At 46.0% G+C, this 24,727-nt stretch overlaps 1 protein-coding gene across 2 annotated transcripts in view; it reads right to left on the bottom strand.

The window, feature by feature from the left end:
- The window catches only part of SLC4A5 (solute carrier family 4 member 5), a 103,789-nt gene that overhangs the window by 72,871 nt on the left and 6,191 nt on the right, over window positions 1-24,727 (bottom strand). For both annotated transcript variants that reach the window (XM_027554848.1, XM_027554849.1), the window contains exons 3-4: window positions 18,859-19,029; window positions 4,889-5,018 (exon numbers count right to left, since the gene is read on the bottom strand). In XM_027554848.1, coding sequence (XP_027410649.1) covers window positions 4,889-5,018; window positions 18,859-19,029 — 301 coding nt within the window. The remainder of the gene's footprint in view (window positions 1-4,888; window positions 5,019-18,858; window positions 19,030-24,727) is intronic.

Here is a 24,727-nt window from a genome sequence, read left to right as displayed (position 1 = left end):
GATTGAAGCCAAAAGTAGAATGGGGAAATAGAGGATGAGATGGTTAGAAAACACCACTGACTCAATGGACTGAATTTGAGCAAGCTCCAAGAGATGGTGGACAGAGGAGCCTGGTGTGCTGCAGTCCATGTGGTTGCAAGGAGTCGGACATGACTTAGTGACTGAACAACAGCAGGGTTCATCAGCAGAGACAAATGCACCACTCTGGTGGTGGATGTTGATAATGGGGGAGGCTATGAATATGTAGGGGCAGGGGACACATGAGAACTCTACCTTCTGCTCAATTTTGCTGTGAATCTAAAACTGCTTTTAAAAAAGTATATTTAAAAGGAAATGCAGACACACACACACACACGCACACACACACACATATAAAAAAATGTGTCTCAAGTACACACCTTCTATTTCCATTGTCAACATCTTGATTCAGATGGGCACCACCTCACCTCATCAGCTCATCACTTCTCCCTGGACCAGCCTCCGGACCAGCCCAGGCTTGCCTCACACTGAAGCCTGAGTGATCTCTCTCAAGCAGACAGTTTTGTCCTTCTCCCAGCCCAAACCCTGCAGTGGTCCTCCAAAGTTCTCAGCATCAAGTGCAAACTCCACAACATGGTCTGCACAGGGCCTGCGTCATTGGCCACTCTCTCTAGGGCAGCTACTGGGAACTTCTGCCCTATTGCTGCTCCGCCTGTTCCGGGGGCCTCATCCCCCTTCTGTGCCCTCTCTTGGCTAGCGTTGGCTCGCCCTTCAGGGGTCTATGTGAACAGCTTTTCTTTCTGTATGCCTGCCTTGATCCCTTCTGTCTGGGTTAGGCGCCCCTACACTGTGCTTTCTTAGCACCCCATCACCAAGCGTCTAGTTATTTACCTCCGGGCTCCGTTAGACTGAGAGTCTGAGTGAACAGGCATGGCATCTGCCGTGTTTCTTGGACCTCTAAGCACGTGGCTCACATCTTACAGGATATGCTTACTAAATAGTAGTTGAACGAATGAGTGACATTTGTTGATATCTGCGCTAAGAACTTTCAGCTCCCTCCTCTGCTTTCTACATAGAGAGGGCATCTCAGGCCCTTTAAGGGTGATTCCAGGTGAGTGGCAAGACCAGAGGACTGAGGTGCAGATGAAGAGGGCAGATGATGTTAGGAGAACATTCTACAAGGCTGTAAGCAGGAGCAGTTTCAGGGTTGAAGAAAAATTCAGGCTTCCTTTTTCATCAGGTACGGAGTGAGGAAGCATTTCTGCCTGGGTGTGGAGAACCATTCAGGGCTTTTGAAAATGTACTGATTTGGTCTGACGCAACTAAGCCGACCTACTTCTCCTGCCCCTCTTTCTGCCTTTTCCTGATCGTGGCAGGAATATTTTCAGAGGGTATGTGCCTTATAAGAACATTCTGGCAAGTTCAGCTCAGGTCTGCTGAGTTGAGATCAGAAGCAGCTTGGATCTGGAGTTTGCTTTCAGAGTTCAGGGAAGGCTCCAATGTTTATTTTTTGAGTAACCCCAAAAGCCCCTCCACGCGCTGCCTGGCTTCCAGCTCAGATCATCCTCCTTCCCTTCCTCCCCTGCGGCCAGGCAGATCCAAGCTTGAGAGACAACGGAATCCTGGGTAAATTGTTTGCTCACAGTGAGGGAGTCCCCCCGACCCCACCCATCCAACCCTCCCTTCAGGCAAGGTCAGTATCAGCAAAGAGCCAGCTGCACTCCCCACCCGGGAACCCTAAAGAGACAAACTTGATAAAAATCTATTTTATTAACAGCCTGACCTACCAGCATTGATCACATTAGAAATGACGCCCACATGCACACTCCCAACCATCCACACAGGGACCAGGCTCAGTGGAGCTCAAAAAGCCGTTTAAATCTGTCCAGTGGTGATTCCTTCTCTAAGGGCCCAAAACATCCCCCCAAATTAATAACCCCCAGAAAGCAGTGCTGGGGAAAATTCCTTGCGGATTTGAGATTTTCATCTGTTAATCTCCTAACTCAATAAAGCAAGCACTCTCCTAACAAATTAAATACTTTTATTAAAGGGTGCCCTCCCCCAATCTCTTTGATGTGGGTACAGATCTGCAACCCTCTCAGGGTCTGAGTGTCCATGGAAGGGGTTGTTCCTGCCTCCTATCATTTTCTCCTGTTATTCCAAGGAGGCTCAGAACCCACTGGGATTTGCTGGTTCTTAGATTCTGGAAACTTCTGAGACCTCTGGCTTTCCTGAGTAGATTGCACAGCCTGTCAGCTGAGGGCAATTCTTGCCATTCTCTGGTGGGGGTGACAGGCCCCTAACAGGCCCCCATGCACCTCTCCTGTTGCAGTCTGCCAGGAGGAGCCTCCAGTACCGCTGTCCAGGCCAAGGTGGACTGGCTGGCCAGCAACCAAATCTTGTCTCTGACCTCTGCAGAGGCCTTCTGCCCAGACCTCCAAGAGTGAGCTGCAAACTAGCCAGGGTGAGCTGGAGAGATGGGAAAGAATCTGCCTGCAATGTGGGAGACGCAGGTTTGATCTTTGGACCGAGAAGATCCCCTGGAGAAGGAAATGGCAAGAAGGGTGGAGAAAGGAGCTCAAGATAAGGAGGACTGAGTGGTTCTCCCCCGAATTCTTCCTTCCTCAAAAATGACCCGCAAGATGCTACTCTTTCCATCAGCCTGGCACTGGGTTCAGCTGTTAGACTTCCTCCAGCCTCCAGGTTCCTCTCACTGTGGGTGTGAGGAGCTGCTCGGGTTACACTGGGGGCCCTTCTCAGGTCTCTTCAAATACTGTCCTTGGAAAGCTGCCTGTGGAGAAACACCCACACCCATTGCAGACGGCAATGCCAGGCCCCTTTATATTTCATAAGGGGCCTTCTTCCAGAAACATCATTATCTATAGTTTATCACTTTCCTTTCAGGGTCTATTGTGTGCAAGGCTCTAAGCCTCCACACTCAGATTAGAAACTAGGTATCTCATCTATGGCAACAGCCATGTGTCTGAGGGCCCCAGGCCTTCTCAGAAAAGGTCCTGTGTGTGCGAGTGACAGGCACTCATGGGGGCCTGCCAGGGGTTCTGAATGCACACCTTGCCCAGGATGGGGAGAAGTCACCCTCTTCTACTGGGCATTGGAGAAGGCCTTTCTCAACTTTTGTTCTCTCAATATTCCCCGCTTTGGACAAGAAAGGCATTTGCCCAGGGAGTTATAAGTCCTTCAGAGGCATTAAGCCACAGTAGCCCACACTGGGCTCTGGGCATTTGAAATGTCCTCCTCTCACTTATCAGCCCCAGATGGATGTCCTGGGCTCTGTGGCTGTCCCTGTTTATCTCTCACGGCAGTCAAATCCCTCCAGACTTAAGTCCTCCCTTGGAAATCAGAACAGAGTCCCTAGAAGTTGAAGGAAGGGGAGAGAGGTGGCTGGGAAAATGGGGAAAACATTAGGAAGCGCCTAAGCCCTCAAGTTGGAGACTCAGACAGCCCTGGACTGGCATCCAGACTTGGCTACCTGCATGCTCTGACTCTTGCATTGATCTGACTATTAATCTCAGTATCCTCAACTATGAAATGAGGATAATAATATTTCCTGCCTCCCCAGGGTCATTGTGCAGATCGAATGAGAGGAGCCATGAATTGTTATCATGCAGTAAGGGCTCCTTGAATGGACTGATAAGAAGAGGCTCTATACCTTCCGGACAGGGATCGGGCCCAGCCATGAGGCTAGGAATTCAATGCTTCTGAGGCCTGCAGGAATTTGCTAGTCACTCAATGGCCTCTTTTTCCTCCCAGGAAAGACTGGAGATGGGGAAGCTTGGGAATGTCAAAATCTGCTCCTCGTTCTATAGAACAACTACTGAGGTGAATGAGTTTGGTAGGTAAGGATGGGGCCCAGGCTCTGATTGGGGCAGCTGCCAGGTTCTGGGTGCTGTGGTGGCCCCCAGGCAGAACCACCTTGGGCACAGCTGGCAGTAAGTCCAAGCATTCTTAGGAGAGCAAAAAAGTCTAAAATATTGTTTGTGGGCCTCCAAAGCTCAACCCTACCAGAAAAAACATAATGTCTTAGCATTGCATTTCTCTTATTATAATAAAAATTTAATTCTACTTGAGCAAAGTTAATTTTAATTACAAATTTGGGTGTGGGGGCGTTAGTACAAAAAAGTTGGAGAACGTTGTTATATTCTGTCTTCCAGACTCTCAACTTCTGTCCCAGGGCTCCTCCTCTTCTTGCCGGCCCTTCCTGCTGCCCCTTCTTATACCCTGCCTTCTCCCTGGGCCCTAGGCAGCATTTGGCATCGCTAATCGGTCTAGTTCAGAGGCCTCTGTGCCCCGGGCACAGGGCACGGTCAGCACTAGTCCTTACCCTGGTTCTCTGCTGGCTCCCGTGACTTCACCGTGTGGGTCCCCTCCAGCCGTCTGGCTCTCCTCGCTCTTCTGTCGCCCCGACACACAGCTCCCTCTGATCCCCATGTGCCTCTGTAGCTCCACTCTGCTTGTCCTGCCGCAGACTCTACCAAGTCGCTTTGGTAGTGCTCACTGGAGCGCCCGACTGGAGTTTTCCCGGGACACGTTCCCCTTCCTCCAGGCAGCACTCGCATCTATCCCAGCCTGCTTGGTGCTCTCCCTTTCACAACATTTAGTTTGACATGAAAGGACATATGCCCTTGTGTTATTCTCTCATAGCTTCACGGGCGTCTGTTCTACTTTCCCACCTGGACTTTCATGTCTTCAAGGATGAGACAGTCCTACGTCTCTGTTTGCTCCTTCGTGTCCACGCCAATTCTGGACACCAAGGAAAGGCAGGTGGGTGGGTCTCTGGGGGCCAGGCAGCGCCCTGGCAGGACTCAAGGTGCCGCTGGTCAGCTCAGCCCGGGCCCAGGCAGACTGCCGTGGGAAGCCCCCCTCTGCCGCCCTCCAGGGAGGGACTCACCTGGCCGACTCCTTCCACTCCATCTGGTCTCCATCATGCTGCAGAGTGTCCATCTCTGTGAAGAGGGTGGGGTTGGGAGCCTCATCTTCCTCCCCCAGGATGTCCTGGAGCTGCTCAGCAGCTGGAGACCCTGCAAAAGGAGGGCAGCAAGCTCTGCTGAGTGCCCTGTGGGAGGTGGAGGCCCTTGAAATGGAGCAGGAGCCAAGGGCAAGGGGAAAGTATTTCCTATTCAGTAAGACTAAGTCCACCTTCTGGGTGAAGCTAGAGTTGGATGTGGATGGATGTGGGTGGGATATTCTCCCAGATAAAAGAGATGAGAGGATTTAGTCCATATTCAGACTCCAGGGACTTGTAGCTGACACTGAAGAAAGATGGAAAATGGCCAAAGCCAGGGCAGCAGTAAGGATAGGGAACAGAACAGATAAGCGAGGTGAGAAAAACTCTGTCCCAACTTCAGAATAATGGAGGGATCCCTTTTCCACTGGGCCCCAAAGAGTCACCTCCCACATTGGCCTTAAAGGGGCGATCAGCCCTGTGAAAGGATGTGCTTGCACCAGTGTGCCGTGTGGGCCCACCTTCTTCACGGGCAAGATGACAGTCTGTCCCTGACCTCCCAGTCTGCTTTCCAGCTGCCCAGGGGGTGTTGCCTCCTGGGGGTCTCTCAGGCACCTCAGGTCAGCACTCAAACACAGAACACGTACCCTTCCCCAAACATACTTCTCCAGTCTTCCCTGTCTCCTTTTCTCCCATGCTCCCTCCCTTCCTTCTTTCTCTCGCTTAATATTTAATGAATGTCTACGATGTGTAAGGCACTGGTTTAGGTGCAAGGAAGCAAAGCTGTGAAGAAGGCCCAGATATCCTTGATCTCCTGAGCCTCTCCAGTGGCAGATACAGACAATAAACAAGTAAACAAATCTATAAACAGTCATTGCAGGCAGTGATAAGTGTTCTGAAAAAAAAAGAAAAGACCATGAAGCTACATTAGATAGCAAGATCAAGAAAGGCTTCTCTGAGGAGGGTATATTTGACCTGTGACTTGAAAAATGAGAATGAGCCACTTCTACAAGTGCTGAGAGTACGCCTAAGGTCTGAGGTAGAGCGTGCTGGTTAGGGTACCCAGAGCATGGTGAGCCAGAGACAGAGACACATATCATGTGACATCAAAAGCATGACCGTCTACCCAGCTGCATTGGTAGACATCCTGGATCATTCTCACCTCACCTCTTTCTCTCAGCTCCATTGCTGTATTAAAAGTTTTCAAGAATCCTTTTCTTCCTCACCAATTCCATTGCCTCTGCCCTAGTTCAGTCTGTTACTGACTCTCTTTTGCTGTTGCTGTTCAATTGCTCAGTTGTGTCCAACTCTTTGTGACCCCATGGACTGCAGCACACCAGGCTTCCCTGTCCTTCACCAACTCCTGGAGCTTGCTCAAACTCGTGTCCGTTAAGTCAGTGATGCCATCCACCATCTCATCCTTGGCCACCCCCTTGTCTTCCTGCCCTCAATTTTTGCCAGCATGAGGGTCTTTTCTAAAGAGTCTCTTTAGTCTCTTTGCATCAGGTGGCCAAAGTATTGGAGGTTCAGCTTCAGCACCAGTCCTTCCAATGAATATTCAGGGTTGATTTCCTTTAGGATTGACTGATCTCCTTGCAGTCTGAGAGACTCTCAAGAGTCTTCTCCAGCACCACATTTCAAAAGCATCAATTCTTTAGCGCTCCACCTTCTTTATGATCCAACTGTCACATCTGTACACGACTACTGGAAAAACAGTATCTTTGACCATACGGACCTTTGCAGGCAAAGTAATGTCTCTGCTTTTGACTGTCTTTGGGCTTCATCAAGTCTTCCTCTCCCTCCAAGCTTCTCTGTTTCCTCAGTTTATCATCCTCTTTGGCCCTCCCTTATTTCTCCATTGACTCCCAACAGTCAATAATTTTAGCTACTGTTTCATCACAGACTCTACCCTCTTACTCTTTGACTTCCCAGTAACACCAGACAGCTGATGCCCAAACAAGAACTAATTGGCCCAGTCTTGACCTCTGCAAGTGTGTCCTGGGGTGCAGGGAGAGGCAGCGTGGTACACAATGGTATGGTGGATACAAGGCGCCCTCTGGGTTTTCAATCTAGCTAGATGTCAGTGTGAATCTCAGAGGTGCTACTTACTCAGGAGTGAATTCAGTCTGAGCGAACAAGGTTGTTGTCCCAATAAATCAGATAGGGAGAATAATACACAAGACACAGGGCCTGGAATATAACAGGTGCTAATTCCCCTTGCCACCAGCGCTAGCACCCAGGCTCATGAGCCCCTCTGCATAAAACCACCCAGCTGTACAAATGAGGGTTCCCACTGTTAGCAGGTCTCAGAAGTACAGTCACTTCCATTCATTCCTGTCAGTGTCCTTTCCCATGTCCCTCTAAGCAAGCCTCTTGATGCATTTCCTACCCCACTTCACCTAGAAAATAAGGCCTCCAGGCATGAAATCCATCAACTACCTCCCTTCTAGTCCTTCTGTGTCCTTACCATTGCTGCAGTCTATCTCTGAACAAAAGAATTCTTCCTCTAGCCCATGCCTGGCCCTATCTGTTCCCTTCTATTGGATTCTTATTTCTTCAACCAGCCTTTCCTTACCTGGGTCTTCACCTTCTCTCCTCCACCCTTTTCCTCTCAGCCTGTAAACAGCTCTTCCTACCTGATCCTGTTCTCTTTTCTCCTTCTCTCCCCTGAACTTCTTGAAGAGGTGGTTAACACTCACTGTCTCTCCTTCCTCCTTACCAATCACTTCCCAATATGCTGCAACTGGTTCATCCCCACCATGCTTAAGATGTTGACTAAGGCAGAGATTTTAAACTGGCAGCACAAACATGTGTTTAATTCAGCTCTCATAGACTATAATAGTTTTTTAAATTGTTGCTAACATAAAGAATTATGAGATTTCATGTAAAAATATAGAGAGCTTTCTTGAAAATTCAGACACCCTGATGACTGCCCGTATTTCTACTTGGCAACAATCAGCTAGAGCTGAGTGATGGATAAGCATATGCGTTGCGGTTTGCCATACTCCCCACTACTCCCTACTGTACCCTGCTAATCTCATTTATGCTAAGCACCCAAGTTTAACTCTGTTCTCAGGTCTCTCTTTTTGTCTCATTCTCAAATCAGTAAGTCAGTAAAAACAAAATAATCAACAGCACTGTGAAGCTATGGTCTGGCTTATCTCTCTGAGATATCAGTGATGCTGACTGCATCCTCTGAACTGAAATGCTCTTGGTTGTTTTAAGGCAGTACTTTCTAGATATTTTTTCCTATCTCTTTGAGGACTCCTTCTCAATGTCCTAACCTGGCACCTCTTGCATGTCTCACTTAAATCTTGATCTTCCTCAGGATTCCTCCTTGGCCTTCTTGTCTCCCCTCTTTCTACACTCTTCCTGGACCATCTCATATTCTTTCTGGCATCATCCTATAACCAAGGTCACCAGGGTCTCTAGGTCCTAACTGTACTGAGCGTTTCCAACAGCCAACTGTACTGCTCCATCTGGGAGTTTGGCAGTCTTCTCGAGTCAGCCTCAACATATTCAAAATAGCTCTGCCTCTCTTCTTCTGTCACCCTAGCCTTATCCTCCTCTGTTTTGATTAATGGTGCCCCTAGCTATCCAGCCATCTAGAGGAGAAATTTGGGGCTCACTCTTGAAGCCTCCTTGTCTCTCATCATCCATGTCTAATCAGACACTAACTTCTTTCACTCACTTCCTGACTATTTTTTGGCTCCCTTCCCTTTCCCCACCATTGCCACCACCTTTATTCAGGTTTTTATTGTCTCACATTCCTGTCAGCACAAGAACCAGCTGCTGCTCCCACTGTCTCTGTTGCCCCATCCATCCCATGCCTTAGATAGCAGCAGAGTTAGCGTTAAAGACATTTCAAACCTGCTCCTTTGGCACACTTCTGGGAGTCATGGTATTCTGGGGTGCAGCACCATAAAGTATTGTGCATATGAGTTAGAAATAATTTTACTAGCAGAAAATACTACCAATTTATCTGTATATAGCTTCAAGGACTGCATTTACTTAAATGATTTTTTACTTCTGAATTTTTCTACTACTTTAAACTTACATCCTTTTTATTGATTATTGATACTTGTTGGCAGGCATCAAAGGTTTACAGAAATTTTATAGACGAAAATTTAACAGTTGAACAAATAACCTTATTTTTTCCTTAAATTGGGAGAAGGCTAGGACTGCTTTATTCTGAGAGGGTAAACCAGTTCTCCGTGGTATGAGAGTTCAAGTACTACTTTCTTCAAATGTAGATTTGGTCATGTTACTCTTCAGGTGAAAAATAGTTAATAGCTCTCTAGGATCTAAAGCCTAGGGTCTATGACATGGCTCAAAACATCCATCATGATCTGGCCCTAACGTGCCTGGGTAGGTTCTATCACATCCCTCATCCAGACACCCCAGCCATCCTGGACCCTGTATATTCTAACTTCAGCTACCCTTGGTTGACCCCACATGTCCTGGATTCCAGCCACATCAGACCACACACAGTTCTCCGAGGAGGAGAGCACGTGACTCCTTGGACCTTTTGTGCCTGCCATTCCCTAAATCTTCAATCCCCCTCCCCCTTCAAGGCCAAATTAGAAGGCAGATAAGTGGAGCTGGTATGAAAGGATGAGACAGAACAAAGAGCAGGATGCCTGAGCCAGCTCTGTCTGCAGCATTACCTGTTGCCCGGAAGAGCTGGGCGCTGGGGTCTCCGGCTGTGGACACTGCCTCTGGCCCCAGCCTGTTTCCGCTGCTGCCACCCTGGCTGCTGCCGCTGGCTCCTCTTCCCCACCAGCAGGGCTCAACAAACTCACTTTTGTTTCCAGTTAAGCACCAGGGGAAGTGAGGGGAGAGGAGAAGAGGGAGAGGGAAAGAGAGGGAAAGGGAGAGAGAGAGGGAGGGAGAGGGAGAGAGAGAGAAGGAATATGTGAAAGACTGGGGAAGTGGGGAGAGCGTTATGTGAGAAGATGTAGTAAACGTGAGAGGAAAAACTATCGAGAGTGCATTAAAGATATTCTGAGTATAGGAGAATTGTGTGTGTGTGTGAGAGAGAGAGAGACAGAGAGAGAGAGAGAGAGCAAGTGAGCAGTGAGCAAGAGAGGAAAGACCCTCAGGTTCTCAGATGCACTGGGGAGAGAAGGTCTTGGTGGCCGAGGCAGAGCCTCTTGCAGGCAGCCAGGTCTCCACAGCAGCAGGGGGGTGGCACCTGCAGGCGCCAGAGGCCTGGCAGGACTGCCCTTTTGCCCCCTCCCCCATGAGCCCTTCCCGCCAAGCCTGGGGGCCCTAGGGGAGCCCGGGCACCTCTCCTCAGGCCCCTTTATAACGGCAGAGGTAGGATTTTCCCTGAGACTCCCCGGAACTTCCTTAGGGCCTTGGCTGCAGGTGAGCTGGCTGGAGCAGGTCCTGGCCCGGCCTCTCTCAGTCCTCCAGCCCCAGGGTGGAGGTGGGGTGGTATGAGAAGAGGTGCTTTGAGGTCTCAAGTTTCACAGCAACTGCCCTTGGTCAATAATGTCCCCTGAAGCTGGTTTCTCCCCTTCCTCAACTTCACAACCCAACTCCTGATCCTTTCCATCTAAGTCTGCTTCCAAGACAAAATGCCAAATATCACTTGGTGGGTGTTTTCTGAGAGCCCATGGACAGGGGAACTGGTCATTCAGGGTAAGTGGTGAACCCCCCTGGGGAATTATTTTGCTCTGCTGAGAAACTCCTAATCTCCTGGGTTCAGTTCAACAAGTACTTACTGAGTACTTAGAATGTGCCAAGGTTGATTAGAGGTCATGAGTGGCTGCTGCTCCAAGAAGCTCTGAACCCTGAATTTGCCAAGTCTCAGAGCTGGGAGAAAGCTGAACGATGGTTGAATCCAAACACTTCACGGATGAGAAATCTGAGAACTGGTTTATAGCACAGAAGGCCCAACTGGGCCCCTAATTAGGGGAGCCTAGAGGAGAGCAGTTTGCCGACACCCTCACCTAGCACTGCAACCCCCAAACCCCCTGCCTCTGCCACTGGCTCCCTTACCACATCTTCAGGCCTGAGACTCAAAGATCAAGTGTGCCCACTTTAAACCCGAGAACATAGCAGCAGAGGCTCAGGGCTGTGTGGTTAGGTCGGACGCCCCAAGCAAATGCCACCACCAAGGAGTTCCTGCTTTGGCGGGCTCCTTAGCAGGGCAGGGCAGTGAGGAGATGGGCCCCTAAAGGATCTCAGGCTACTGTTTGTATTGCACTGTGGCTGGCGCCAGCCCATTTCCTTCTGAACACCACTGGACCGACCTTGCACGCCACACTGAGTCAGGGGCTGTGTCTGATCTCGAAACCCCAGAGGAACACCCACAGAGAGATCACCAAGGATGCCAGAGGATTCTCTTTATTCATGTGGTGCTTTAAGAGCTCAGACCTGGGTTCAATTCCCGACTCTGATAATTACTGGCAGTGGGATCTTGGCAAAGCATTAAGCAGACTGAGCCTTAGTTTCTCCGTCTATAAAGTGAGAATAGTCACCCCTGCTTTACTGGATTATGGTGACCATCAAATGAGATGATGTATGTGACATGATTGGCACAGTGCTTGGCATATGCCAGTCACCCAGTAAACATTGCTATGATTGATGTCACCAACAGGTCTGACATTTTCCTCCCTCATAACATTCCAAGAGCTCAATCCTTCTCGTTTCTGAGCACTACTACTCCCGTGCTACCCCTCCCCATCTCCCTTCCCTCGGGTCCACAGAAATCTAGTGATGTGCTGGGTTCGTGCCTCAGGGTTTCACTGCATCTCCAATGCACTCCAGGTCCCACATGCAAGTTCATCCACAAATGAGAGAGGCTGCAGATAAGAGCCCCTCTGGTCGAGAGCTCACAGCAACAGTTACACAGTGATGGCCCAAGTGGACTAAACTAGCAGTTTCTGGGAGAAATCCAACCTTGGCAGGACCAAGCTTGAGGAAACACACGAAAAGAATCAAACAGAATCATGCTTTTACTGGTGACAGGGAGCGGGGCACCTGTCCGGTCATTAGTTGAGCAAAGCACAAAATCACCTGGAGTGCAACTGGACTGCAGCCTGCAGGTATTCAACTCCTAGAAGACCCAGGAGGTGTTTAAGACCACCAGGAAGTCAGTGTGAGGGCCTGGGGTCCTCAGCTCAGAGTCTTCTCACAAGCACTCTCTCCCAGGCTCCACGTGAGTCACTGGACACCCACCTTGGTGAGGTCAAGGTCTGTCTGGCTTACGTTGTGTTACTGGCCCCAGAAAAGGGTTCACAGCATGGGCATTCAATAAACATTCGCCAGGTGAATGAATTTCACTGCTTAACACTCATGAGTATATCAGCAGGGACCAGCCTCAGCGGAAAGAAGCCATGAACAAGGAAATGGAGCTGGGTATGGCTTTTCCAGTAGTCATGTATGGATGTGAGATTTGGACCATAAAGAAGTCTGAGCACCGAAGAATTGATGCTTTCGAACTGTGGTGTTGGAGAAGACTCTTGAGAGTCCCTTGGACTGCAAGGGGATCCAACCAATCAATCTGAAAGGAAATTAATCCTGAATATTCACTGGAAGGACTGATGCTGAAGCTGAAGCTCCAATACTTTGGCGAAGAGCTGACTCATTAGAAAAGACCCTGAGGCTGGGAAAAATTGAAGGCAGGAGGAGAAGGGGATGACAGAGGAAGAGATGGTTGGATGGCATCACCGACTCAATGAACATGAATTTGAACAAGCTCTGGGAGTTGGTGATGGACAGGGAAGCCTGGTGTGCTGTGGTCCATGGGGTCACAAAGAATTGGACACGACTGAGCAACTGAACAACAGCAACGAAGGGGATCAAGAACAGTCCCAAGTTCTGAGGAGTGGGAGAGACAGAAACGGGGAGCTCCAAAGTCATGCCAGCATTCATCTGAGGCGGTCCTCAAGAGAAGGCAGGAAGGCCCCAAGTCCTAGTTTCATGGACAGTAGGGTTGTTTTTTTTTTCTTTTTTTCCTAGAGAGCAGTCCATAAACTCAAAATGTGCTCTCTGGGAAGGCAGGGAAGAGAATCTGCGAACCTGTAGTGTTTGCGGGAATTGTCCCATCAGTAGCTTCGGGTCATCTGCTGGCCCATACACTCCCTCACCCAAGGGATGACGCTCTGTGGCTGTGTCTGTGGAGTACCTGAACTGTGCCTCTTGGCCATGGTTAATTGAACCAGGAACAGTTCATTGGACACCTGACTCAAGCCTGGAAATTTTGAATTTGGGTTCTGAGATAGCTGGGTGTTTCCTAATGGAAGGAGCGTACAAACTGAAAGCTGAAGGCACGGAGAGGCAGTAAAGGCTACACACAGCGAGAAAGAAAGCAGACTTATAGAAGAAGCAAGGGGAAGGCCACGAGTTCCAGAGAGGGGACTGAGGGTGTTCATCCTCCTGCTGAGCCTGGTTGGTTGTTCTTTTGGGACTGTGAGAAACTCCTTTATTCATGTAGTATAAACTGTTACTCTTCCTCACTCCCTCCTTGCTCAAGACAGCTCACGTAGGTTTCTGATTGTTGTTGTTTAGTCGCTAAGTCGTGTCTGAGTCTTTCAAGACCCCGTGGACTGTAACCTGCCAGGCTCCTTTGTCCATGGGATTTCCCAGGCAAGACTACTGGAGTGGGTAGTGCATTTCCCTCTCCAGGAGGTTCTGATACTTGTGATCAAATTACTTTCTTAATCATGAGTCTCCCTTATATGAAATTCTAGGGCATGGAGATTTTCTTCTGTATTCCTTCTCAAAAACTGCAAGTTTAAGAGTTATAAAAGAATGTTAAGTCTAGCTAAAGGGCTAAACTTAGACGAGACAGACTTTGTGAGACTGTATTAACTTTAGTTAATACATTGTGTGTTTGTGTGTGTGTGTGTGTGTGCTCAGTCACTCAGTTGTATCCAACTCTGTGTGTCTTTAGCCGTGCAGAAATGGGTGGTGAGCTGAGGTGGGGCAGAGGGAAACAGATGTGACCAAAAAGTGGGTGAAGGGAGTGAGTGTATGTACTGAGAGGGAGGGGAGAAGCTGGGGCTGGAGGTGGCTGAAGAGAATCAGGAGATGTGATGGGACTGGTGAGGTGCAGTGGGGGTGAGGTGGGAGTTGCCAAAAATATGGTAGAGAAAAGCAGCCAGTAGGAAATTTCAAGTGACAACGGGATTTTTAAGAAAGGGAATATTTAGTGAGTGAAGTGAAAGTCACTCAGTTGTGTCTGACTCTTTGAGACCCCATGGACTATACAGTCCATGGAATTCTCCAGGCCAGAATACTGGAGTGGGTAGCCTTTCCCTTCTCCAGAGGATCTTCCCAACCCAGGGATCGAACCTAGGTCTTCCACATTGCAGGCAGATTCTTTACCAGCTGAGCCACAAGGGAAGCCCAAATATTTAGTATCTCTCTTTAAAAACTGTGTATCTCTGCAAGGTGAAAAGGCTCTATGGTTCTGAACCTCAAGAAAGCCTGCTCCTCACTTATATGTGGGATGTGACCCATTTGGGGGAGACCAAAGGAGGACTGAGCCCCATTCCTGAGCTGTGGCTTGCCTGGAGGTGAGAACAGAGAACAGGTACAAGAAGTGAGACACGGTGAGACCGTGAGCCCAGCACGCAGGTCTCGTAGCAGGAGTGCTACTGGGACTGGAAATTCACAGAAGTTTATGCAGAGGCGAGGACGCTAACTCTCAGGGAGTAAGGTAAATCCAAGTAACATATGTGTTATAATAACTTTATATAGATATACTTTTTTTTTTTTTTTGCTGCACGGCGTTCTCTATTTGCAGAGCGGGGGCGACTCTCTAGCTGTAGTTGCGGGTTTCTCATTGCGATGGCTTCTCTGGTTGTGGAGCACAGGCTCTAGGGCGCTTGGGCTTCGGAAGCTGTGGCGTGTGAGCACAGTAGTTGTAGCTCTCGGGCTCTGGAGCACGGGCTTAATAGTTGTGGCACGTGGGTTTAGTTGCTCCATGGCATGCGGGATCTTCCCGGATCAAGGATCGAACCCGTGTCACCCACATTGGCAGGCGGATTCTTTACCACTGAGCCACCAGGAAAGCCCTAATAACTTTATATTTATCAGAACTTTAATTGGTTCACTTGCAAAACTGAACTTTCAACCTCAATTTCCCCTTAAGGTATAAAGTTCACTAACTCAGGATTCTCTTCCAATAGGGATTTTTGTTTGTTTGAATGTTGTATATGTTGATAATTCCAGGAAATAAAAGAAATCCAATTGTCTTTGTTCCTATGTTGGAGTCCCTTAGTGGAGGAGATGCTTTAGAGATAAATTTGTTCTCTGTCCCAACCCTCACACCTTCCTTATCAGAAATGGGAAAGACCATATGAAATCTATTTTTAGTCCTAAAGCCTTGAAGTCACATGAGGCTCAAACACCTGGGGAGAAAACAGCCGCTTTCTCCCCTACTGCTCATCTTGGTGGTTTTGATCTTTCAGTGACTCTTGAGTTGTTCAGTGCTTGGCAAGTAGAAGATGACCTTAATACTTTTTCACACCCCTCCCTCCAGAAGGATCTCATTAGCTTCTCAGTACCAGTGAGAACAGCCAAACTAGAGGTCTACTCATAAAGGAAAAAAGATTTGGGCTCCTTGCTTTTAAATTGGGTTAACACAAATCAATTGAAGTAACATATGTCAAGTGCCTGTAATGTACCATGTGCCACGTGAAGGACTTTGCGTCTGTTTTTATTCTACCTAGGAGCTCACAGCTCAGTGTGACCAACATCCTGACTTTCTTTGAACTGACCGACTTTAGCACTGACAGTTCCGTGTCCCTCGTCCTGGGAAAGCCCTCTATCCCAGGCAAATGGCAACAGTTTGTCACGCGACAACCATCTTCCACTCTGCAGATGAAGGCACTGAGGCCCCAGAGCCTGCACACCAGGCTGGGCCTGGGCCGTTTCCTTTCTCTTAGATCTTGGCTCCAGTTCTTAGCACCAGCCAAGAAGAGCCAAAGAGCAGTCGTATTTCTACAGCTGCTCTTTACCCTCTTGCTCCTAATAGCTTCTCCAGAGGCTCTCAGAGCCAGAGAATGCATTCTTTCAAGGGAAGGAAGCATGGCTTTTACTGATTCTCACCACAGCTTGATGGTTCTATTCCCTGTATGTGTTCTGCTAGAGTCAAAACTGGAGGAAGGGGTGGCCAAAATAATATTCATATTGGAGGAAGGGGTGGAGGTGGGACAAATAATCCTATGCTATGGCATATTATATTATGGGGTAACTACTATCTACCTATCCCTTTCATCATAAGGTAGTTTGGCTGCTTGAAAAAATATAATTCTTAGCCCATGTCCAGCTGGTCATGACTGACTGGTGATGACTTACAAAGGGCAGAAGTGTAGTGGAAGAGGAACACACGGGTTTTGGAGTCTACTGATGTTTTCAATTTCTAGCTTCACTGATTCCTGCTGTACCACACTACATCTCTTTGAACCTTGATTTCCCAATCTGAAGATGAGGATAATAATATCTCCTTTTTATTAATGTGACACATTTAGTTAACAAAATTATTATGAAATACCATTTCACGGTATGCATGTTTTGCACACACATCATCTTGCTGGATTCCTGTTGTTTTGTGAGGCAGGAACTGAAGGAGTCACCTATCAATCCTTCAACTACACAGGCTTAGCTATGTCTAGCCACTGTGCCTGGTCTACCTGCTGACCCCATTCTGCACAATTCCTCTCTTCCGTAAAGCTAGGTCCTCGTGGACTTTGTGGCCAGCTGGAATGCCTGCCTGCGCTGTCTGAATGGATTCACAGAATAGACAAGGCACTCAGAGAGGAAAAACACATCTGGTCAGTTTCCCTGCAGCAAAGAAAAGTGGCAGATTCAGGCAATTATCTAGATGATGCAGTACAATGATTTGGGCACTGTTTTGTTTTCCGTTCCTCAGGTCACTGTCACTGACCCGGGAATCTCATAGAGCAGGGTTTATATTTGCATCACACACACAATGCCCCCTCTGATTTGGAAGAAGTGAAGGACAGAGGGGTGGACCTCTACCACCCCTAACAAAGGGCTGGAACAAGTTCAGCTGCCATGGGTGAAAACTCACTGTGGTTGTTGACTTTGCTTGCAGGCTTTGTAGCCCCCTTAAATCAAGAATGTCTGTAACTGGGGCCTGGAAAGTATTCTTAGAGGTAGGTGGGTTCTATCAGAATTTTTAAAGTTCGTGTTTCCATTTTGAAGATAATCTTTAAAAGATTTATTTTATTAGCTATAAGGATAAAACATGTTATAATTCAAAATTCTAAGATATTTTATGGAAAAAAGCCTTAATGAATTAATATATTATTTCTCAAACTAGGATTTTATGGTCCCTTGGGGCTCTACAAATATACAAAAGCACTTTCATGAGTCTACAATAAGTTATTTTCCCTTTAAAAGAAGTTCTTACTTTACCCAAGCTTGGAAGACGTGGCCTGAAACTTCCTGTCTTCCTATGCCTTCCCACTGTCTCCTCTGTTCCACAGCCATGCCATGTGCCATGCATGGGGACAGCAGGCTGAAGGGAATGGACTGAATGTGCAAATGTACCAAAGGATTCTCCTTTCTCTTCCCTTTGGTTTCCAGTTAAAACCAGTGTCCCCTTAACTCAACCAGAAACCACCCAAACAACACAAAATCCACCATTCATGACCACTTCTGTGAAGTACCATGTTGCATCAATATATACCATTTGCAGAGAGTACCAGCTCTAACCCACTTTCCTCTTTCCTGACTGAGGAAGGACCCAGCAGACTCCACTTTTAAAGGGTGACTCCATCCCTGAATGTTCTGGGGTGACAGGGAAATGCTCCAGAGAGTGAGTGAGAGGCATCCAGACCCAGCCTGGGGAGCAGGCCTCCCTATCAGGCTTGCCCTTCTTTGGGTCTCAGATATGCCAACTCCCAAATATGTATGTGTGGGCATGTTTGTGTGTATGTGTGTATCAGAGCTCATTTCTTACATTAGACACCGCCGAAGGACTCCCCGTTAACCCCTCTCCCACATAGGCACAGAAGAAGTCATAGGCCTTGGTAGACTTGGTGCCAATAACCGCAGTTGTTCAGGGCTGTGCTGGGATGGGGGTGACTCAAATGGTCTTTGCCAGAGTGTATGTCACTGTCTGCTACAGGAATGTTAAGAGGCTGCTACTGCCTGACATCCCTTTGAAGGTTCAGATGGTAAGATAACTCATTTTGCTTTGTTCAAGACCATGGAAATGTGTAGTAGAAATCAAGTAGATGCTATTTATTTCACAGATTTGGGATGTGCTGCAGGTGAAATCATATCCCTAGAACCAGGGAAGACACAAAAGGATAAAATGTCACAGCAGCTGTGCTCTAGTCTTTCCACTCCTCTCAAGATTGATATTTTTCTTTCCACAGAAAGGAACAAAAAACTGCTTTTTAACAAGCCCAGAACTGATTCCTGCAGCAGCAGAGGCATGCCTCAGGGGTTCTGCTGACCTGGGAGAAAGCCTCCAGGGCTCTGGAAACTGTGGTGCAGAGCACCCAGACAATTCCAGACCATTCCTTCAAGCTCAGGTGAAGAGAGAGGGTGGAAGTAATGCAACAAAGAATTCGATTTACTGAGCACAACACCTCTCACCAGTCATGTTTGTTATTGGTTCTTAGGGCGGCTGGATATTTGCCCTTAGGAATTTAGAAACAGGAAATAATTCTGAGAATTAAACCATGAAATCAAAGTGGAATGTGCCAGAGCGGAGGTCTCAAAGTTACCAGAGTTGACAGGGGCTCAGCCTGACTGAAGGGACTCTCTGAGCAGGGGCTGGTCTGCTGTGGCAGCAGAGCAGAGGGGCCTAAGAGGCCTGAGCCACGGGGGCATTCCTCACATTCTCCTGCGAGTCCCCCTCCCCTGCCCTGCCCTGTCTGGACCCCCCAGCAGATGGTTCCCAGAATGTTCCCCAAACTCACGTGTCTTGCTGACATGGTCCACACTGCCGCACGCACTGGCCAGCCCCTGCTGCGGCTTGTCTGGCCGCAAGCCCCAGTGGGCCTTTTGCAGGCCTGGAAGCTGTCCCTTCTGGTCTCTTTTCCTGTGAGGGTAACTGGGAACGGAAAGCCCGATGTGAATGGAACGGCAGTCTGTGGGCACAGAATAAAAGAGAGGGTAGGCAGAGTGACTGAAAGCTGGCATTTCTCCTTAATATCCTCCAGTTACAAAGAGCTGAGGCCACCGGAAAAGATCAGAAGACATGGGATTCCTGGACGGGGCCACTGGGCTTGACCGAATTCCAATTCTGAACCAACTCAGCAGTTCCTGGAAGGGGGACCTTTGGGCCTATAGTTAGAATTCTTTCAGAATGAGCGTAACTCACATCTCCCCATTCTTGCTAGTCCAGAGCAGCAATAATTACATATGATTTATGACACATGGGCCAGGAGAGAGGCCTTTAACAGGTCACAGATTTAGTCCAAAATGCCAAGTCTCAGCTTTGATTGTTAATGGGAAAACCATATGCATTTCCATCAAGGCCATTTTCACTAACAACCAAAGACCATGTGAACTACTACTTATCAGAGAAGCGAGTTATCAAGAATTTCTCAAAAATGATTTTGTAAGCTAGAATTTTCAAGAGCTAGCAAGGACCCTAATTCAGAATTCTACTAAGAAGCCACCACTAAATCTGTGCTCAAAGAGGCAACTGGAATCCTCTCAGCTCTCCAGAAAGACCTTCTACTATCAGTTTTTCATCTATATTGTCTTGAGTTGGTCAACAATTTTTAAAATAATTAATAGCTTTTTTAAATGTTTTTTTAATTTTTTATTATAGATTTATTTATTTTAATTGGAGGCTAATTACTTTACAATATTGTATTGGTTTTGCCATACATCAACATGAATCTGCCATGGGTGAACATGTGTTCCTCATCCTGAGCCCCCCTCCCACCTCCCTCCCCATACCATCCCTCTGGGTCATCCCAGTGCACCAGCCCCGAGCATCTTGTATCCTGCATTGAACCTGAACTGGCGATTCGTTTCACATGTGGTATTATACATGTTTCAATGCCATTCTCCCAAATCATCCCACCCTCGCCCTCTCCCACAGAGTCCAAAAGACTGTTCTGTACATCTGTGTCTCTTTTGCTGTCTTGCATACAGGGTTATCATTACCATATTTCTAAATTCCATATATATGCATTAGTATACTGTATTGGTATTTTTCTTTCTGGCTTACTTCACTCTGTATAATAGGCTCCAGTTTCATCCACCTCATTGGAACTGATTCAAATGTATTCTTTTTAATGGCTGAGTAATACTCCATTGTGTATATGTACCATAGCTTTCTTATCCATTCATCTGCTGATGGACATCTAGGTTGCTTCCATGTCCTGGCTATTATAAACAGTGCTGCGATGAACACTGGGGTACACATGTCTCTTTCAATTCTGGTTTCCTCAGTGTGTATGCCCAGCAGTGGGATTGCTGGGTCATAAGGAAGTTCTATTTCCAGTTTTTTAAGGAATCTCCACACTATTCTCCATAGTGGCTGTTCTAGTTTGCATTCTCACCAACAGGGTAAGAGGGTTCCCTTTTCTTTACATCCTCTCCAGCATTTATTGCTTGTAGACTTCTGGATAGCAGCCATTCTGACTGGCGTGAAATGGTACCTCATTGTGGTTTTGATTTACATTTCTCTGATAATGAGTGATGTTGAGCATCTTTTCATGTGTTTGTTAGCCATCTGTATGTCTTCTTTGGAGAGATGTCTGTTTAGTTCTTTGGCCCATTTTTTGCTTTTTAGTGCAATTTAAAAATTTTAGTTGTTGGGCTTCCCTGGTGTCTCAGAGTGTAAAGCGTCTGCCCGCAATGCGGGAGACCTGGGTTCAATCCCTGGGTCGGGAAGATCTCCTGGAGAAGGAAATGGCAACCCACTCCAGTATTCTTCCCTGGAGAATCCCATGGATGGCAGAGCCTGGTAGGCTACAGACCACGGGGTCGCAAAGAGTTGGACATGACCGAGCGACTTCACTTTCACTTTCTCTTTAGTACAATTTTAGATTTACAGAATAATTGAGCAGATAGTACATTAAGTTCCATGTACTTAAGTTCAACCATACTGCCACCTCCACAGTTTCCCCTATTATTATTTTTAAATTTGGATATGATTGACGTATAATATTATATTAATTTAAGGTGTATAATATAATGATTTGATATATGTACATCTGCAAAATGACAACCACAACAATAAGTTCAGTCAACATCCATCACCACACAAAGTTATGAATTTTTTTCTTGTGTTAACTTTCAAAATTTAGTCTCTTAGCAACTTTCAAGCGTATAATACGGTATTATTAACTATAGCCACCATAACTGTACATTACATTCAGATATCTTATAACTAAAAGTTTGTGCCTTTTAACCACCTTCACCCAATTCCCCACCTTCCACCCCCGGCCTCTGGCAACCACCAACCTGTTCTCTGTTTCTATGTCTGGATTTTTAGATTCCATATGTAAGGGAAATCATAGAGTATTTGTCTCTCTGACTTATTTCACATAGCATAATACTTTCAAGGTCCATTCACGTTGCAAATGACAAGATTTCTTTTTTTTTAATAGCTGAATAATATTCATGTATATATCACATTTTCTTTAAACATTCAATTGCTGACGGACACAAGCTATTTCCATGTCTTGACTATTATAAATAATGCTGCAATGAACATGAGAGTACAGATACATTTTCAAGATAATGACTTCATTTCCTTTGAATATATATCCAGAAGTAGAATTGCTGGATCATACAGTATTTCTGTTACTAATTTTTTGAGGAATCTCCACAGTGTCTGCACCAATTTGCATTCCCACTAATGATGCAAAATGGTTTCCTTTTCTCCATATCCTTGCCAGCATTTGTTATCCCTTGTCTTAGATGATAGCCATCCAACAGTTGGGAGGTGATATATCTTTGTGGTTTTAGTTTGCATTTCCCTGATGATTAATGATGCTGAGCACATTTTCATGTACCTGTTGACAATTTGTATGTCTTCTTTGGAATGAATTCTATTCAGTTCTTCTTCCCATTAAAAAAAATTATTTATTTAGTTAGTTATTTTTGGCTGCACTGGGTCTTCATTGCTGCACACAGGCTTTCTCTATGTGCAGTGAGCAGGGCTACTCTTCTCTGCAGTGTGCGGGCTTCTCATTGCAGTGGTTTCTCTTGTTGTGTAGTACAGGCTCAATAGTTGTGGAGCACAGGCTTAGTTGCTCCATGGCAACTTGGGATCTTCCTGGACCAGGGATCAAACCAGTATCCCCTGCATTGCAAGGCGGTCTCTTAACCACTGGACCACCCGGGAAGTCCTTCTTCCCATTTTTTTAAAATGGAGTAGTCTTTTTTTTTGGTAACTGAGTTTTATAAGATCTTTATATATTTTAGACTTAACCCTTTATCAGATTTATGATTTGCAAATATTTTCTCCTATTCCATAGGTTGACTTATTGTTTTGTTGACAGTTTCTTTTGCAGAAGCAGTTTTAGCTTGATGTAGTTTAACTCATCTTTTATCCTGTTTCTTTTGCTTTTAATATCAAATTTAAAAAATCATTGCTGAAACTGATATCAAGGAGCTCACCCCTTATGTTTTCTTATAAGAATTTTATGGTTTCAGGTTCTACATTCAAGTCTTGAAGCCATTTTAAGTTGACTTTTCTGTATGTTGTAAGATAGGGGTCCTGTTCCATTCTTTGATGTGTAGCTGTTTAGTTCTCCCAACATCATTTATTGAAGAGACTATCTTTCCCCATCATATATTTTGGCTCCTTTGTTGTAAATTAATTGACTAATATATGTGTGGGCTTATTTCCAGGCTCTCTATTGATCTTTATTGATCTATATGTCTCGTTTTATGCCAATATCATGTTGAATACTATAGCTTTGTAATATAGTTTGAAATCAGGAAGTGTGATCTTCAAGCTTTGTTCTTCTTGCTCAAGATCGTGTCGGTTATTCAAGGTCCTTTATAGTTTCATATGAATTTGTGGATTTTTTAAAAATGTGTATCTGTGGGGAAAAGTGTCGCTGAAATTTTGATTGAGATTCCATTGAATCTGTAGTTTGCTTCGGGTAATATGGACATTTTAACAATATTAATTCTTCCAACCCATGAGCATGGAATATCTTTCCATGTATTTGTGTTGTCTTCAATTTCTTCCATCAGTGTTTTATAGTTTTCAGTGTACAGATCTTTAATCTCCTTGGTTAAATTCATTTCTAGGTTTTGACACAATTGTAAATTTTTTATTTTATTTTATTTTACAATATTGTATTGGTTTTGCCATATATCAAAATGGAAGTATTTTCTTAATTTCTCTTTGACAGTTCATTGCTAGTATAGAGAAATGCTACTGATTTTTTGTATATTGATTTTATATGCTGAAATCTTAATTTTTTTTTAGTTCTAACAGTTTGGTAGAATTTGGGGGGTTTTCTATTTATAATATCATGACATCTGCAAATAGAGAGAATTTTACTTCTCCCTTTCAAATTTTAAAATTTCTTCTTCTTATCTTTTCTTTCTCTTGCCTAATTGCTCTGGCTAGGACTTCCAGTACTATTTTGAATAAAAGTGGCAAGAGTGAGCATCTTTGTCTTATTCTTGATCTTAGAGGAAAAGTTTCAGCTTTGCTTCCCTGGTGGCTCAGACGGTAAAGCGTCTGCCTGCAGTGTGGGAGACCTGGGTTCAATCCCTGGGTTAGGAATATCCTCTGGAGAAGGAAATGGCAACCCACTCCAGTACCCTTGCCTTGAAAATCCCACAGATGGAGGAGCCTGGTACGCTACAGTCCATGGGGTTGCGAAGAGTTGGACATGACTGAGAGGCTCCACTTTCCTTTCCTTTCCTATGTTGTTAGCTATGGGCTTGTCATATGCGGCCTTTATTATACTGAGATACATTCCCTCTATAACCAGTTTGTTGAGTAATTTTTTTTAATCATGAATTGAGATGACCATATAATTTTTATTCTTCATTTCATTAATGTGGCATATCACATTGATTAATTTGTGATAAAAGTTTTCCCTAAGGCTGATCAGCAACTATTGATCATCATGACTATTTTTGAGGCCCAAGAAAGAAAACAAGAAAGGAAGAAAGTGAAGTCGCTCAGTTGTGTCTGACTCTTTGCAACCCCATGGACTGCAGCCTACCAGGCTCCTCTGTTCACGGGATTCTCCAGGCAAGAATACTGGAGTGGGTTGTCATTTCCTTCTCCAGGGTATCTTCCTGACCCAGGGATCGAACCTAGGTCACCCGCCTTGCAGGCGGACGCTTTACACTCTGAGCCACCAGGGAAGCCCAACAATTAAAATTTGAAAGACTGTGGCAGACTGAGAAATTAGACTTTGTGTTCTTACATCAAGCTCTACATTAACTTTGTTTTTTTTTTTTTTTTTCTGTTGTTGCTGTTTGTTAGTTTTTTTCTGGAGGAGAGGCTACCTCTTGATTCAAATTCCTGAAATTGACATACCAGATGCTTGGGCATCACTGACTGCACATGTCACAGTGAAACCACATGAAGCTGAACCTTGAAGAAGTGTGTCTAAACCTTTTAGAGACATGTTGGGGTCCATTCTGCTAAGCAGATTTTGTCTGTGCCTACTCTGGCAGGTGCATTCCTAGGCACTGGAGAGTAAGGTTACCTGGATGTTAGTGTTCAGATCTGTTTAGAATTCCAGCTCACCCCACCACATCCTTGCTTGCTCTTCTGGATCCTCAGTCTCCCTTGGGTTAATGGGGTTAATGAGAAATGTGAGGTAGACATTTTTATGAAGTGCA

This window comes from Bos indicus x Bos taurus, chromosome 11, assembly GCF_003369695.1.
Source record: "Bos indicus x Bos taurus breed Angus x Brahman F1 hybrid chromosome 11, Bos_hybrid_MaternalHap_v2.0, whole genome shotgun sequence".
NCBI classification, from domain to species: Eukaryota; Metazoa; Chordata; class Mammalia; order Artiodactyla; family Bovidae; genus Bos; species Bos indicus x Bos taurus.
This window is presented reverse-complemented; position numbering and strand designations above follow the sequence as displayed.